Source organism: Manis pentadactyla, chromosome 5 (assembly GCF_030020395.1).
Source record: "Manis pentadactyla isolate mManPen7 chromosome 5, mManPen7.hap1, whole genome shotgun sequence".
Classification (NCBI taxonomy): domain Eukaryota; kingdom Metazoa; phylum Chordata; class Mammalia; order Pholidota; family Manidae; genus Manis; species Manis pentadactyla.
The window spans coordinates 45524887-45537581 of record NC_080023.1 but is presented as its reverse complement, the minus strand read 5'-3'; the positions used below and the strand labels follow the sequence as shown (position 1 = coordinate 45537581).

General features: G+C 35.8%; 1 protein-coding gene across 1 annotated transcript in view; it reads right to left on the bottom strand.

The window, feature by feature from the left end:
* Nucleotides 1–12695, bottom strand: part of SPMAP2L (sperm microtubule associated protein 2 like) — a 104614-nt gene that overhangs the window by 25826 nt on the left and 66093 nt on the right. Inside the window, 1 exon segment of the mRNA XM_057503241.1 lies at nucleotides 11301–11438. Coding sequence (XP_057359224.1) covers nucleotides 11301–11438 — 138 coding nt within the window.

The window sequence follows — 12695 nt, the reverse complement described above, 5'->3', positions numbered from 1 at the left end:
TGTTCCTTTTGGATTGTTCACACAGTTCTGTTAATATTCTTTCGTTCCTGAAGATCCTTTTATCTGTGTCTGCGTCAGCTTCTATGCGTTCCTGTTCTCTGGTTTCTATTCCATCAGTGGCCTCTTGTGTCTTATCCATTCTGCTTATAAATCCTTCCAGAAATTGTTTCATTTCTGTAATATCCTTCCGGATGTCATCCCTTAGCTCTTGCATATTTCTCTGCAGCTCTGTCTGCATGGTTATGACCTTTATTTTGAATTATTTTTCAGGGAGATTCGTTAGGTCTATATCCCCAGATTCCTTCTCAGGGGAGGATGTCTGTGTTAGTCTGGTCTGTATCAAATTCTTCTGCCTTTTCATGGCGATAGAGGTACTTGTGCGGAGCTGGCGCAAGTGTTGGCTGGAGAACGTCCCTTCTTGCTGGTTTTTGGCCTTCCTCTTCTGGGAGAATGGTGACCCCTAGTGGCTTGTGCTTGGCAGCTGTGCGCAGACAGAGTCTCTGATTCTTGCCCGGCTATGTGGAGTTAAGCTCCGCAGTTGCTGTGGGCGTGGCCAGCCTCAGGCTGCTGCTCCACTAAGGCAGAGCGGCGGCATCAGAGGGAAAACGGGCGGGAGGCTGTTTATCTCTGTGAGGGGTCTCCAAGCTGCGCTGCCGCCCAGGGGGTTAGGGCACCTGGAGTTCCCCAGGATTCCCAGCTGCTGGGCTAAGTGTCCCAGGATGCTTCTGTCCAGCTGTGAGGTCCCTGTCCCTTTAAGTCTTTTAAAAAGCACTCACTTACTTCCAACATCAGCACTCTCGGGAAGACTCATGACAGAAGATGATAAGCAAAAAAAAAAAAAAAACCCCAACAAAGATCCACGCACTGCCACAGGTGTAGATGCACTCATCCCACCAGTTCCTGGACTTGCCATGGGAAGGATGAAGGAGATATCTAAGCTGGCCTGTGCACACAGTAAAACAACAAATTTGACTGGATCTATACTGTTGGAACTCAACCAAGAATTAGGAGAAGTGCAAATTGTAGCACTCCAAAATCTTACAACCACAGACTATTTACTGTTAAAAGAACATAAGGGATGTGAACATTCCCCAGGAATGGGTTAATTTGTCTGATTTCTCTCAGACTGTTCAAGTTCAGTTGGACAATATCCACCATATCATAGATAAGTTTTCACAAATGCCTAAGGTGCCTAACTGGTTTTCTTGGTTTCACTGGAGATGGCTGGTAATTACAGGTATGCTTTGGTTAGGTAACTATATTCCTATTATGTTAATGTGTGCGCACAATTTAATTAGTAGTTTAAAACCTATCCATGCTGAAGTTACTCTACAAGAAGATATGTCAAAGAAATAATCAATCTTCCCAGGTTTTCTTCTGCCTGCTACTTCTATAGCTTTTCTTCTTCCTACCTAATTACAACCTTTAAATAGAACTCGTGCCACATGTCGAATTTACTGAGTATCATAATTCTTCCAAGTGGTAAAGACACCTCAAGACAAATGCCAGGCATAGAAGCCACAGGGCATAAATATGCAAAGAAGTAAAAAGCTAACCTTTTCAAACAATAAGGCTTCTCTCTGACTTACCAACTTAACATTTCCCTGTATGGCCCCGGAAGATGACTGGTTAGCCAGAGACGGGTAAGATTCCTCAAGGGAGGAACAACCTAAGACAGGCACAGTCGCAGGGGGCCGTCAGGTGAGAAAATGGGGATCAGCAGAGGTGAGGCTTAGAACCTCACCCCCTCATGTTCTGAGAGAAATCTTCTGCATACACCGATGTTTATTGCCCTTGTCTAGCTCGGATTAACACATAGTCTACAGGCACACACCTGATCATCTACATTTGCTCTCTTACAATACTAAACTATGTTTTCTACCTTTATCTTGTATCTACCTACCACTTAAGCATTTTATTAAAAATAATAATAATAAAGAGAGAAATGTGGTATCCACATATAAATCAGGTATAAAAATCAAATGAATATTCATATTTGAACTGTTTATAGTTCATAATGCATGAGCAAAACCGAAAGCTTCTGTGATGACTGCCCCTGTAATGTTCACCATGTAACTTATTCACTATGTAAGAATTTGTACTCCATGTATGAACTTGTTCGTTAAGCTTCAAAAGATTGGAGACTGACGAAAAATAGGCTTGGGGTGGATTAATGATTGTGCATTGAGCATTGACTCCCCTATACAGAATTTTATTGTTGTTAACAACTATTTGATCAATAAATATGAGAGATGCCCGCACACACACACACACACAAATATATATATATATATATATATAAACACACTTCCAATTGTAAAATAAATAAATAACCGGGATGTAATGTATAGCATAAGGAATATAGTCAAAATACTTTAACAACTTGGTATGGTGATAGCTGGTACCTAGAATTATCATGTATATAAATGTTGAATCACTGTGTTGTACACCTGAAACTAAGGTAATACTCTGTGTCAACTACCCTTCAATTAAAAAAAAAAAAAAAAAAGCACTCACTTTTCTATGTCCCAGGGGTGCCAGCTGCAGGGACCTGCTCGCAGGTTTTACTGTCCCGTTTTCCTAGTATTCAGCATCCCACGCACTGTGTGTCTGCACTCTGGTATGGATGGCTAGGGCTGGGTATTTAGCAGTCCTGGGCTCCCTCTCCCTCCCCACTCCAACTCTTCTCCTCCTGCCGCGAGTTGGGGTAAGGGGTGCTCAGGTCCCACCGGGCCGCAGCTTGTATCTTACACCCTTTGCGAGTCACTGGGTTCTTGCAGGTGTAGATGTAGCCTGGCTGTTGCCCTGTATCTTCTGGTCTCGCTTTTAGGGATAGTTGTATTTGTTGTATTTTCAAAAATATATATGGTTTTGGGAGGAGATTTCTGCTGCTCTACTCATGCCACCATCTTGGCTCTGCCCTTATTTTTATTATTTTTAATTGCAGTAAAATACATATAACATAAATTTTATCATTTTTAAGTGTACAGTACAGTAGTGTTAAGTGCATCTACATTATTGTACAACCAAATTCCAGAACTTTTTTCACCTTGCAAAACTCTATACCCATTAAACAACTCCTTATTCACCCCACGCCTCTGGTACCTGACAATCACCATTCTACTTTCTATCTTTATGAAATGACTACAGTTGGTACTGCATATAAGTGGAGTCTTACAGGATTTGTCTTTTTGTGACTGGCTTATTCAATTTATTCATTCATAATGTCCTCAGAGTTCATCCATGTTATATTATGTGTCAGAATTTCCTTCCTTTTTAAAAAAACTTTACTCCTATATTGTATTTTCCAGAGGTTTTAACGACATGGAAAAAACAAACTTTATAAAAATACATTCAAAGGAGTGTTTCTAATTTTCACTAATAAAATCAAACACACATTATTAAGAATCAATGTAGCCAGTAACCTCTACTTTAAAAGAACTTTGAGTTCCACTTATTTAGTTTAATTGAATTATAATTTACATACAGTATTATATCAGTGTCCAGTGTACAAGATAGTGATTCAATATTTTTACATATCATGAAATAATCACTATGATAGGTCTAGTTATCATATGTCACCATACAAAGTTATTATAATATTATTGACTATATTCCTTATGATAAACATTACATCCCTGTGACTTATTTATTTTACAAGTAAATTTTATTTTTGTATCTCTTAATCACCTTCATCTATTTTGCTCAACCCCCACCACCCTCGCCTCTGGCAATCACCAGTTTGTTCTCTGTATCTATGAGTGTTTTTGTTTTGTTTGTTCATTTATTTTTTAGGTCTCACATATAAGTGAACTCATATGGCATTTGTCTTTGTCTTATTTCAGTTAGCATAATACCCTCTAGGTCCATCTACGTTGTCGTAAGTGGCAAGATTTCATTCTTTTTTGTGTCTAAGTGATATTCCATTGTGTGTGTGTGTGTGTGTGTGCGTATGTACACACACACATATACCATATCTTTATTTATCTATTGATGGACACTTAGGTTGTTTCCCTATCTTGGCTATAGTAATAAAGCTGCAATGAACATAAGGTTACATACCTTTCCAATTAGAATTTTCCTTTTCTTTGGATAAATACCTAGAAATGGAATTGCTGGGTCATATGGTAGTTCTATTTTTAATTTTTTCAGTAACTGTGTACTCTTTTCCATAGTGTCTGCATCAATTTACATTCCCACCAATGGTGTATGAGTTTCCTTTCACTCCACATTCTCACCAATTGCTATTTATTCTTTTAATAAAAGCCATTCTAACAGGTGTGAAGTGGTATTACAGTGTGGTTTTGATTTGCATTTCCCTGTTGATTATTGATACTGAACATCTTTTCATGTGTCTGTTAGCCATCTGTATGTCATCTTTTGAAAATTTTCTGTTCAGGTCCTCTGCGCATTATTTAATCAGTAGTTTGTTTTTTGTTATTGAGTTGTATGAGTTCTTTATATTTTTTGGATATCAACCCCTTTTCAGATATACTGTTTGTAAATATCTTCTCCTATTCAGTAATCTGCCTTTTCATTTGTTGATTGGTTCATTTGCTGCACAAAAGCTTTTTAGTTTGACATAGTCCCATATGTGTATTTTTGCTTTTGTTGCCCTTGACTAAGGAGATATATCCAAAAAATATTGCTAAGATTGAAGTGAAAGAGTTTAGTGCCTATGTTTTCTTCTAGGAATTTTATGGTTCAGGTCTTACATTAAGTCTTTAATTCACTTTGAGTTTATTTTTGTATATGCTGTCAAAAAGCAGTCCAGTTTCATTCTTTTGCATGTAACTCTCCAATTTTCCTAACATCATTTATGGAAGAGACTGTCTTTTCCCCAGTGTATATTCTTTTTCTTTCTCTTTCTTTATTTAATTTTGGTGTCATTAATATTCCAATTACACGAGCAACATTATGGTTACTAGATTCCCCCCATTATCAAGTACCCACAACAGTCACTGTCCATCAGCGTAGTAAGATGCTATAGAATCACTACTTTTCTTCTCTGTGCTATACTGCCTTCCCCATGCCCCCACCCCACTACATTATGTGTGCTAATCGTAATGCCCCTTATTTCCCTTCTCCCTCTCTTCCCACCCACACCCCCTCCAGTCCCTTTTCCTTTGGCAACTCTAAGTCCATTCTTGGGTTCTGTGAATCTGCTCTTGTTTTGTTCCTTCAGTTTTTGTTTTGTTCTTATGCTCCACAAATAAGTGAAATCATTTGGTACTTGTCTTTCTCTGTCTGGCTTATTTCACTGAGCATAATACCCTCTAGCTCCATCCATGTTGTTGCAAATGGTAGGATCTGTTTTCTTCTTATGGCGAATAATACTCCATTGTGTATATGTACCATATCATCTTTATCCATTCATCTACTGATGGACCCCAGTGTATATTCTTAACTGTTTTGACATAGGTTAATTGACCATATAAAAATGGGTCTATTTTGGTGTTCTCTATTCTGTTCCATTGATCTATGTCTGTTTTTGTGCCAGTATCATATTGTTTTGATAACTATAGCTTGTGGTATAGTTTGAAATCAAGGAGCATGATACCTCCAGCTTTGCTCTTCTTTCTCAAGACTTTTGTAGTTCTATACAAATTTTAGGATTATTTGGTCTAGTTTCATGAAAAATGCCATTGGTATTTTGACAGGGATTGCATGAATCTGGATTACTTTCGGTAGTACAGACATTTTAACAACATTAATTCTTCCAATCCATAAGCATGATATATCATTACATTTATTTGTATTGGCTTCAATTTCTTTCATCAATGTCTCATGGTTTTCACAGTAAAAGTCTTTTTCCTCCTTGGTCAGATTTATTCATGGTTACTTTATTCTTTTTGATGCAATTGTAAATGAGGTTGTTTTCTTAATTTCTCTTTCTACTGGTTTTTTATTAGTGAACAGAAATGCAACAGATTTCTGTACATTAATTTTGTAACTGAGTTCATTTATTATTTCTAACAGCTTTTCAGTGAAGTTTTTAGAGTTTTCTTAAAATTATCATGTCATCTGCAAATACTGTCAGTTTTACATCTTCATTTCCAATTTGGGTGCATTTTATGTCTTTTTCTAGGATAACTGCTATGGCTGGGACTTCCAATACTATGTTGAATAAAATTGGCAACAGTGGGGAGCTTCCTTTCGTAAAGTCTGAGTAATATTCCATTGCATGTATTATTGTCTTCCATTTGCTACTACAAATGGAATTGTTTTCTCAATTTCATTTTCATATTGCTCATTGCTAATGGATAGATAAGCAATTGTTTTTGTATATTGATATTGGATTCTGTGCCTTCCTGAACTCAGTTATTAGCTCTAATAGCTTTTATGTAGATTCATTAATATTTTCTATGTAAAAGACTATGTCGTCTATGACAGAGTTTTACTTCTTCCTTTCCAACATAAATACTTTTTATTTATTTTCCTTGCCTAATGACATGACTAGAATCTTCAGTGTGATGTTGAACAGAAGTGGTGAGAGCTGACATACTTTTCTTATTCCTGATCTTAGGAGGAAAGCAGTCTTTCACCATTAATTGTGATGCTAGCTGTGGTTTTGTTACAGATGCTATTTATCAAGTTAGTAAGTTTCTTCTATACCTACTTTGTTTAGCATTTTTATCATGAGAATATGTTGAATTGTGCCAAATTATTTTTCTGAGTCTACTGAGATGATTATGTGGTTTGTAAAAAAATTATATTATTTTGGTTTATTACATTGATTTTAACATTTTAAATCCAACATATTCTGCCATTTCTGGGATAAACCCAAATTGGTCATGGTGTATAAGTATTTTTATATGTTGTTAGATTTAGCTTGGTAGTTATCTTGGTATGGATTGTTGCACATATATTTGGATTTGGTTTGGTAGTATTTTGGTATGGATTGTTATATGTATATTCAATAAAACATACTGTTTGTTGTTTCCTTCTTTTATAATGACCTTTCTGGCTTTGGTATCAGGGTAATACAGACTTCATGGAATGAGTTGGGAAATGACCTAATTTTTTGGAAGCGCCTGAAGCTACTTTTTTGGTGTTAGTTCTTCTCTAAATATATTATAGAATTCATCAATGAATACAACTGGTCCTGAACTGTTTGTGGGAAGCCTTTTTAAAGTATTAATTCAGTTATTTTATTTTATTATAAGTCTGTTGAGATTTTCTTTTCTGAGTCAATTTCAGGAATTTGTCTTTCTAGGAATTTGTCCATTTCACCTAGATTATTTAATTTGTTGGCCTTGTAAATGGTCATAATAATTCCTTATAATCCTTTTTACTTGTATAAGGTCAGTATAATGACCCTTCTTTTGTAAATGACCTCTTAGAAAGATCCTTTCTTTCCTTCCTGATTTTAGTCATTTGAATCTCCTCTCTTTCTCTTGGCCAGTCTAACCAAAGGCTTGGTTTTTTTTATCTTTTCAAAAAAACTAACTTTTGGTTTTGTTGATTTTCTGTTTTTCTAGTTTCTCTTTCATTTATTTCTACTCTCATCTTTATTATTTCCTTCCTTCTTCTTATTCTGAATTACTTTGCTTTACTACTTGTAATTTCCTAAGATGGAAGATTAGGTTATAATTTGAGATCTTTTTTTTAATTTAAGCATTTACAGCTAAAATTTCCCAGTAAGCACTACTTTAGATGCATCTCATAAATTTTAGTATGTTGTGTTTTCATTTTTAATTTCTTCTTTGGCCCATTTTTTTTGCTCAGGAGTGTAATTTCATATATTTTTTAAATTTTCCAAGTTTCCCTCTGCTGTTGGATTCTGACTTCATTCTACTGTGGTCAGAGAACTGGGTTTATATGAATTTAATTCTTTTAAATTCATTGTCACTTGTTTTATGACCTAATATGTGATCTTTCTAGACAATGTTTATGTACACTTAAATGTGTTATGCTCTTGTGGGGGGTTCTATAAGTGTCTGTTAGCTATAGTTGATTTAAAGCATTATTTCCTTGTTGATCTTATGCTTATCATTCTTCCAGTGTTGAAAGTGAGGTATTTAAAGATCCAACTATTATTGCTGAATTGTCTATTTATCTCTTCAGTTCTATCAGGTTTTGCTTTATATATTTGGGGGTTCTCTTGTTAGGTACATATATGTTTATAATTATTACATTTCCCTCATGGATAGACCACTTTATTATTATATAATGTCTCTCTTTGTCTCTAATAATAATGTTTGTCCTGAAGTCTATATAGTCTGATATCATTGTAGCCACTCTAGTTCTTTATTTGTTGGTTCTCAGAGTATACCTCTTTCCATACCCTTACTTTCAGCCTACCTGTTTCTCTGAAACTAAAATATGTATCTTATAGGCAGCACATTGAGTACATTTTAAAAAATTAAAGTATCATTGATATACAATCTTATTAAGGTTTCACATGAACAACATTGTCGTTTCAATATTCACCCATATTGTCAAGTCCACCCTCACCCCCCATTGCAGTCACTGTCTATCAGTCTAGTAATATGCTCGTCATTACTTATCTTCTTCATGCTGGAGTGCATGTTTTTTATAATCCATTCTGTCAATCACTGCCTTTTGATTGGAATAGTCAATTCATTTACCTTTGATATAATTACTGATAACAGGATTTATGTCTTCCATTTTGCTATTTTTTTATATTCCTCTACTATTTTTTGTTCCTCTATTCCATGTTTTTTTTAGAGAGAGTATTCGTGGCTGATAAGATTTTTTCTTTCACTGCCTTAACTATGTCATGCCACTGCCTTCTGGCCACTACAGTTTCTGATGAGAAATCACCTGTTAATCTTACTGCAGGTCCTTTGTATATGATAACTCAGTCCTCTCTTGCTGCTTTCAACATTCTCCCATTGTCTTTGGCTGTGGAGAGTTTGATTATGATGTGTCAATGTGTGGATCTCTTTGAATTTATCATACTTGGAGTTTGTTGAGTTTCTTGGATTTGCAGATTAATGTTTTTCATCTAGTTTGGGAAGTATAGGGCCATTACTTCTTCAAATTCCTTCTGCCACCTTCTCTCTCTTCTCTCTTTATGGGATCCCCATTCTGGACATGTTGATTCTTTTAATGATGTCCCACAGACCTATGCAGTTTTATTGATTTTATTTCATTCTTTTTTCTTTCTGTTCTTCAGACTTGATCACCTCAACTGACTTATCTTTAAGGTTGCTAATTCTTTCGACTGCTCAAATCTACTGCTAAGCCCTTTGAATAAATCAGCTAAAACACATGTCACAAAATCCAAGTTCAGGTAGTACAATTATTGGAGAATCCCATGTGTCTTCACTAAAAATTTGCTTTTCCCTTTCATGCAATTCTAACAAGGTTGGTTATCTGTTTCCAGTGCATGGAAAATCAAAAGAGAGGCTGGTTAGAAACTATTCCCCTGACAAATAAAGAAATGACAGGAAAACTATGAGAAGCAAATATCTCATAATCAAAAAGCACAGAAGTCAGACCATTTAGCCTGAGGAAAAACTGTGCTTCATACTTAAACAGCTCCTTAGACTTTTTCTATATTAAAGTATAATAGGTGATGTCCATAATAAATATCTCAAGCCAATGAACAAAGGTTAAATTTCTGTTGAGTAACAGAAAAGCATTCTTAGGAAGTTAGGGAAACAATTTTTTTAAAATAGTTATATTTTAGTTGAGTGCAAGTTATAGCACTCAAGGGAGTTTCATTAACAAAAAACATCAAACTCAGGTCTCTCAAAATGTGGTGACAGATGAAGTATTCCTTTGGTTTACAAATGTAGATATATAACTAGTAAATTTATATGATATTTAAACTAAATCATTTTGTTGAACAAACAGGTAAATAAGCAAATGAAGACATTTTGTGGGAGAATTTGGGTCTCTTTTGCTGAATTCTATGACAGAAAAAGCCCAAAAGCAAATCCAACTCAACCTTACTTTGAATGCAGAAATTTTTTATAAAGTCCATGCAAACTCATTATTCCAGCCTGTGCTTGAACATCAGGGATTGGGATGGAGATGGCAGTTGACTTTTCCAGATAAACAATTCCATTACTAGATAGCTAGTCAGAAAGATTTTCCTATACTTAGCTGACATTTGCTGCTCCATAAATTCCTTGTTCTACATCTAGTTCTAGGATCAATATGAAGTAATTTTACTGCCACCTCCTCTTTCCCCTTCAGATGATGGCCCTTTAAACATTTGAACACTCTTATCACTGTTTCCTTGGTCTCTAATCTAAATATGTCATTCCTCTTAACTATTTTTCATATGTTGGGGAAGGTCCTTGAGAATATGTGACTGCCAGTGGACCCCATGAACTGAACCCCAGCAATCAGAGCCTCATCACTCCCTCCCCTATCCTTGAAATGTGGATTCCATTTGCCTTCCCTGCTCCCAGAGGTCTCCTCAAGGACATAGCCTTGAGATAGTGATGTTGTGTTGAGACCATCTGGACAGTATACATGACTGAACCCAGTTAAGGCTTCTGTATAAACTTTTAAGATTTGGTGGGCAGTATGGAGCTCTACTTGTTTGCAACAGCCCAAGATAAGCTTCATAATGTAAGTTTCCTTGCTTCTTAAACCTGCCACCTACCAATCTGGAGTGGCCTCTTTCTTCAGTATCTCTCTGCCCTTTGAGTATGGGGGCCAGATTCAGATTATATCCGGGAAGCTCCCAAGGAGCTTGTGAATCAACATCTTATAATATAGTTTCTAGAAGCCTCAACATCTCATTTACCTCCTTCTTAATAGTCTCAAATTTCAGTTTTGTGAGGTATAACATCCATAAGTGTCCTAATGTGTTCTGACTGGAATAATATATAGTAACATTGAGATTCCCCTGTAATTGTAAACAGTACATATTCCATTAATGCAACAACCTAACATTTTTCCAAAAACCATCACGATCTTAGCTCCCATGTAGAAGGTTTCACCTAAACTGTCTTTTAAAAACAAGGAGAAATTCAGCATTCAAAACAAAAGGAAGAGTATCTGAAAAGTCCCAGAGGTATAAGAGACCATCATATTCTACAAACTGCAAAAACCTGTAGTGTTTCATTTGCAAATTTCCTTTTAATTGACAACAATAAGTTTTGCGTGAATTTTAGCTTCACCACAATTTGAGTCAAATGTAATTATTGATGATGACCTTCTGATTACCTATAATTGCTGTATTTTATATTTTATGCTGATCTTTTGAAACACAACTGGACTTTCAGTTTATGAAATTGCATACACTAAAATAAGAACAGTATTGTGACATTTAACCAATTAGATTAGAATTTATGGAGATTCTCAAGGTATTCTACTTGTTTATTAGATACTCTTTCTTGAATCTGTTGGGCTGTGCCAGCATCTGGATCCTTTTGGAGGGTTGGCTAAGCAGTGCTGGAAAAGAGATCTCCCAGATTACAGACTCTCTACCACAGCTATAGTAATATTGAGACCTGCAAGTTGTAGAAGAGAAAATAATTCAGTGATACAAGCAAGAATTCAAAATACCACAGTAATTTCCAACATTGACCTACAGTACTAGGGGAGTAGGTGTGATAGTTTACCCCTTTATTGTTGAGCTACTTTCCACATGGGGAAAAATTAGAAATGTTTATTGCCATCAAGTTTCCAGATGGATTCTAATATCCTATTTCAAAACAGATAGTCTTTTGTAATAAATAGTCTCTTCTAAATAGATTTTAAAAATACACTGATGAAAAGAGAAAATTTGTTGCTTTTAAAGCCAAATACTTTCTTAGCCTCTAATAGATAATCACTAGAGATTGGATAGATGTTAAAAGGAAAATATGAAAATATATGAACAACTTAATACCAACAAATTTTAAAACTTAGATGAAGTGGATGAATTCTCTGAAAGGCACATACTATCAATGTTTATTCAGGAAGAAATAATCTGACTAGCCCTCCTTAAGAGTTTAGCTAAGCTACTCCATGGTATTGCTGCTTTGGCATTCATTTTGTTTGGCCATGTGGCCTGCAGGGACAAACTGACACCAGCACCGCATGCAAGGACACAGCTAGATAGTAGCTTGCAAAGTCACAAGTAAATGTATGTTCCTGATATGACTTCCCCAACAACCCTTATGATCAACAGTCTCTCCTAACTCCTAGTGTCTTCCCCTTAGGACTCAAAGGAGCTTACCAAAACTGCTTGATTGGTTTGAATTGACCAAATGGGCCTTAGCTTGGGAATCCCAGAACACTCCACTTGTGGACCCTAGTAAAGGCATGTGTCCAAGTCCTTCTATCTGCACTTAGCCTTGACCTCCCTGTGTGGCCCCTCAAGGTATGCCAGCAACTCTATGACCAGTGAATAATAAACTTCTCTATTTCAATTTCTGTTGTGGTCTGTTGTTGAACTGCGGTGCTATGCTGCACCAAACAAGTGTTAATTTGACAAATTCCTAAGAGCCCTGTATCTATTAAACAAATTAAACTTAAATTAAAAGCCTTCCCAAGAAAAAACTACTGTTTCAGATGACTTCATTCGTGAATTGTATCAAATATATTAAGAAGAAATAAATGCCAATTCTATACACTTTCCAACTGCTTTTATGAGGACAGCATTACCATAAGCACATTACAAGAAACAGACATTACTACAAACAAAGATATTACCAGAAAATTACAGACCAATTATCTCTCATGAGCATAGATGCAAAAATTCTAAAGTTTTATTGGAACCCCGA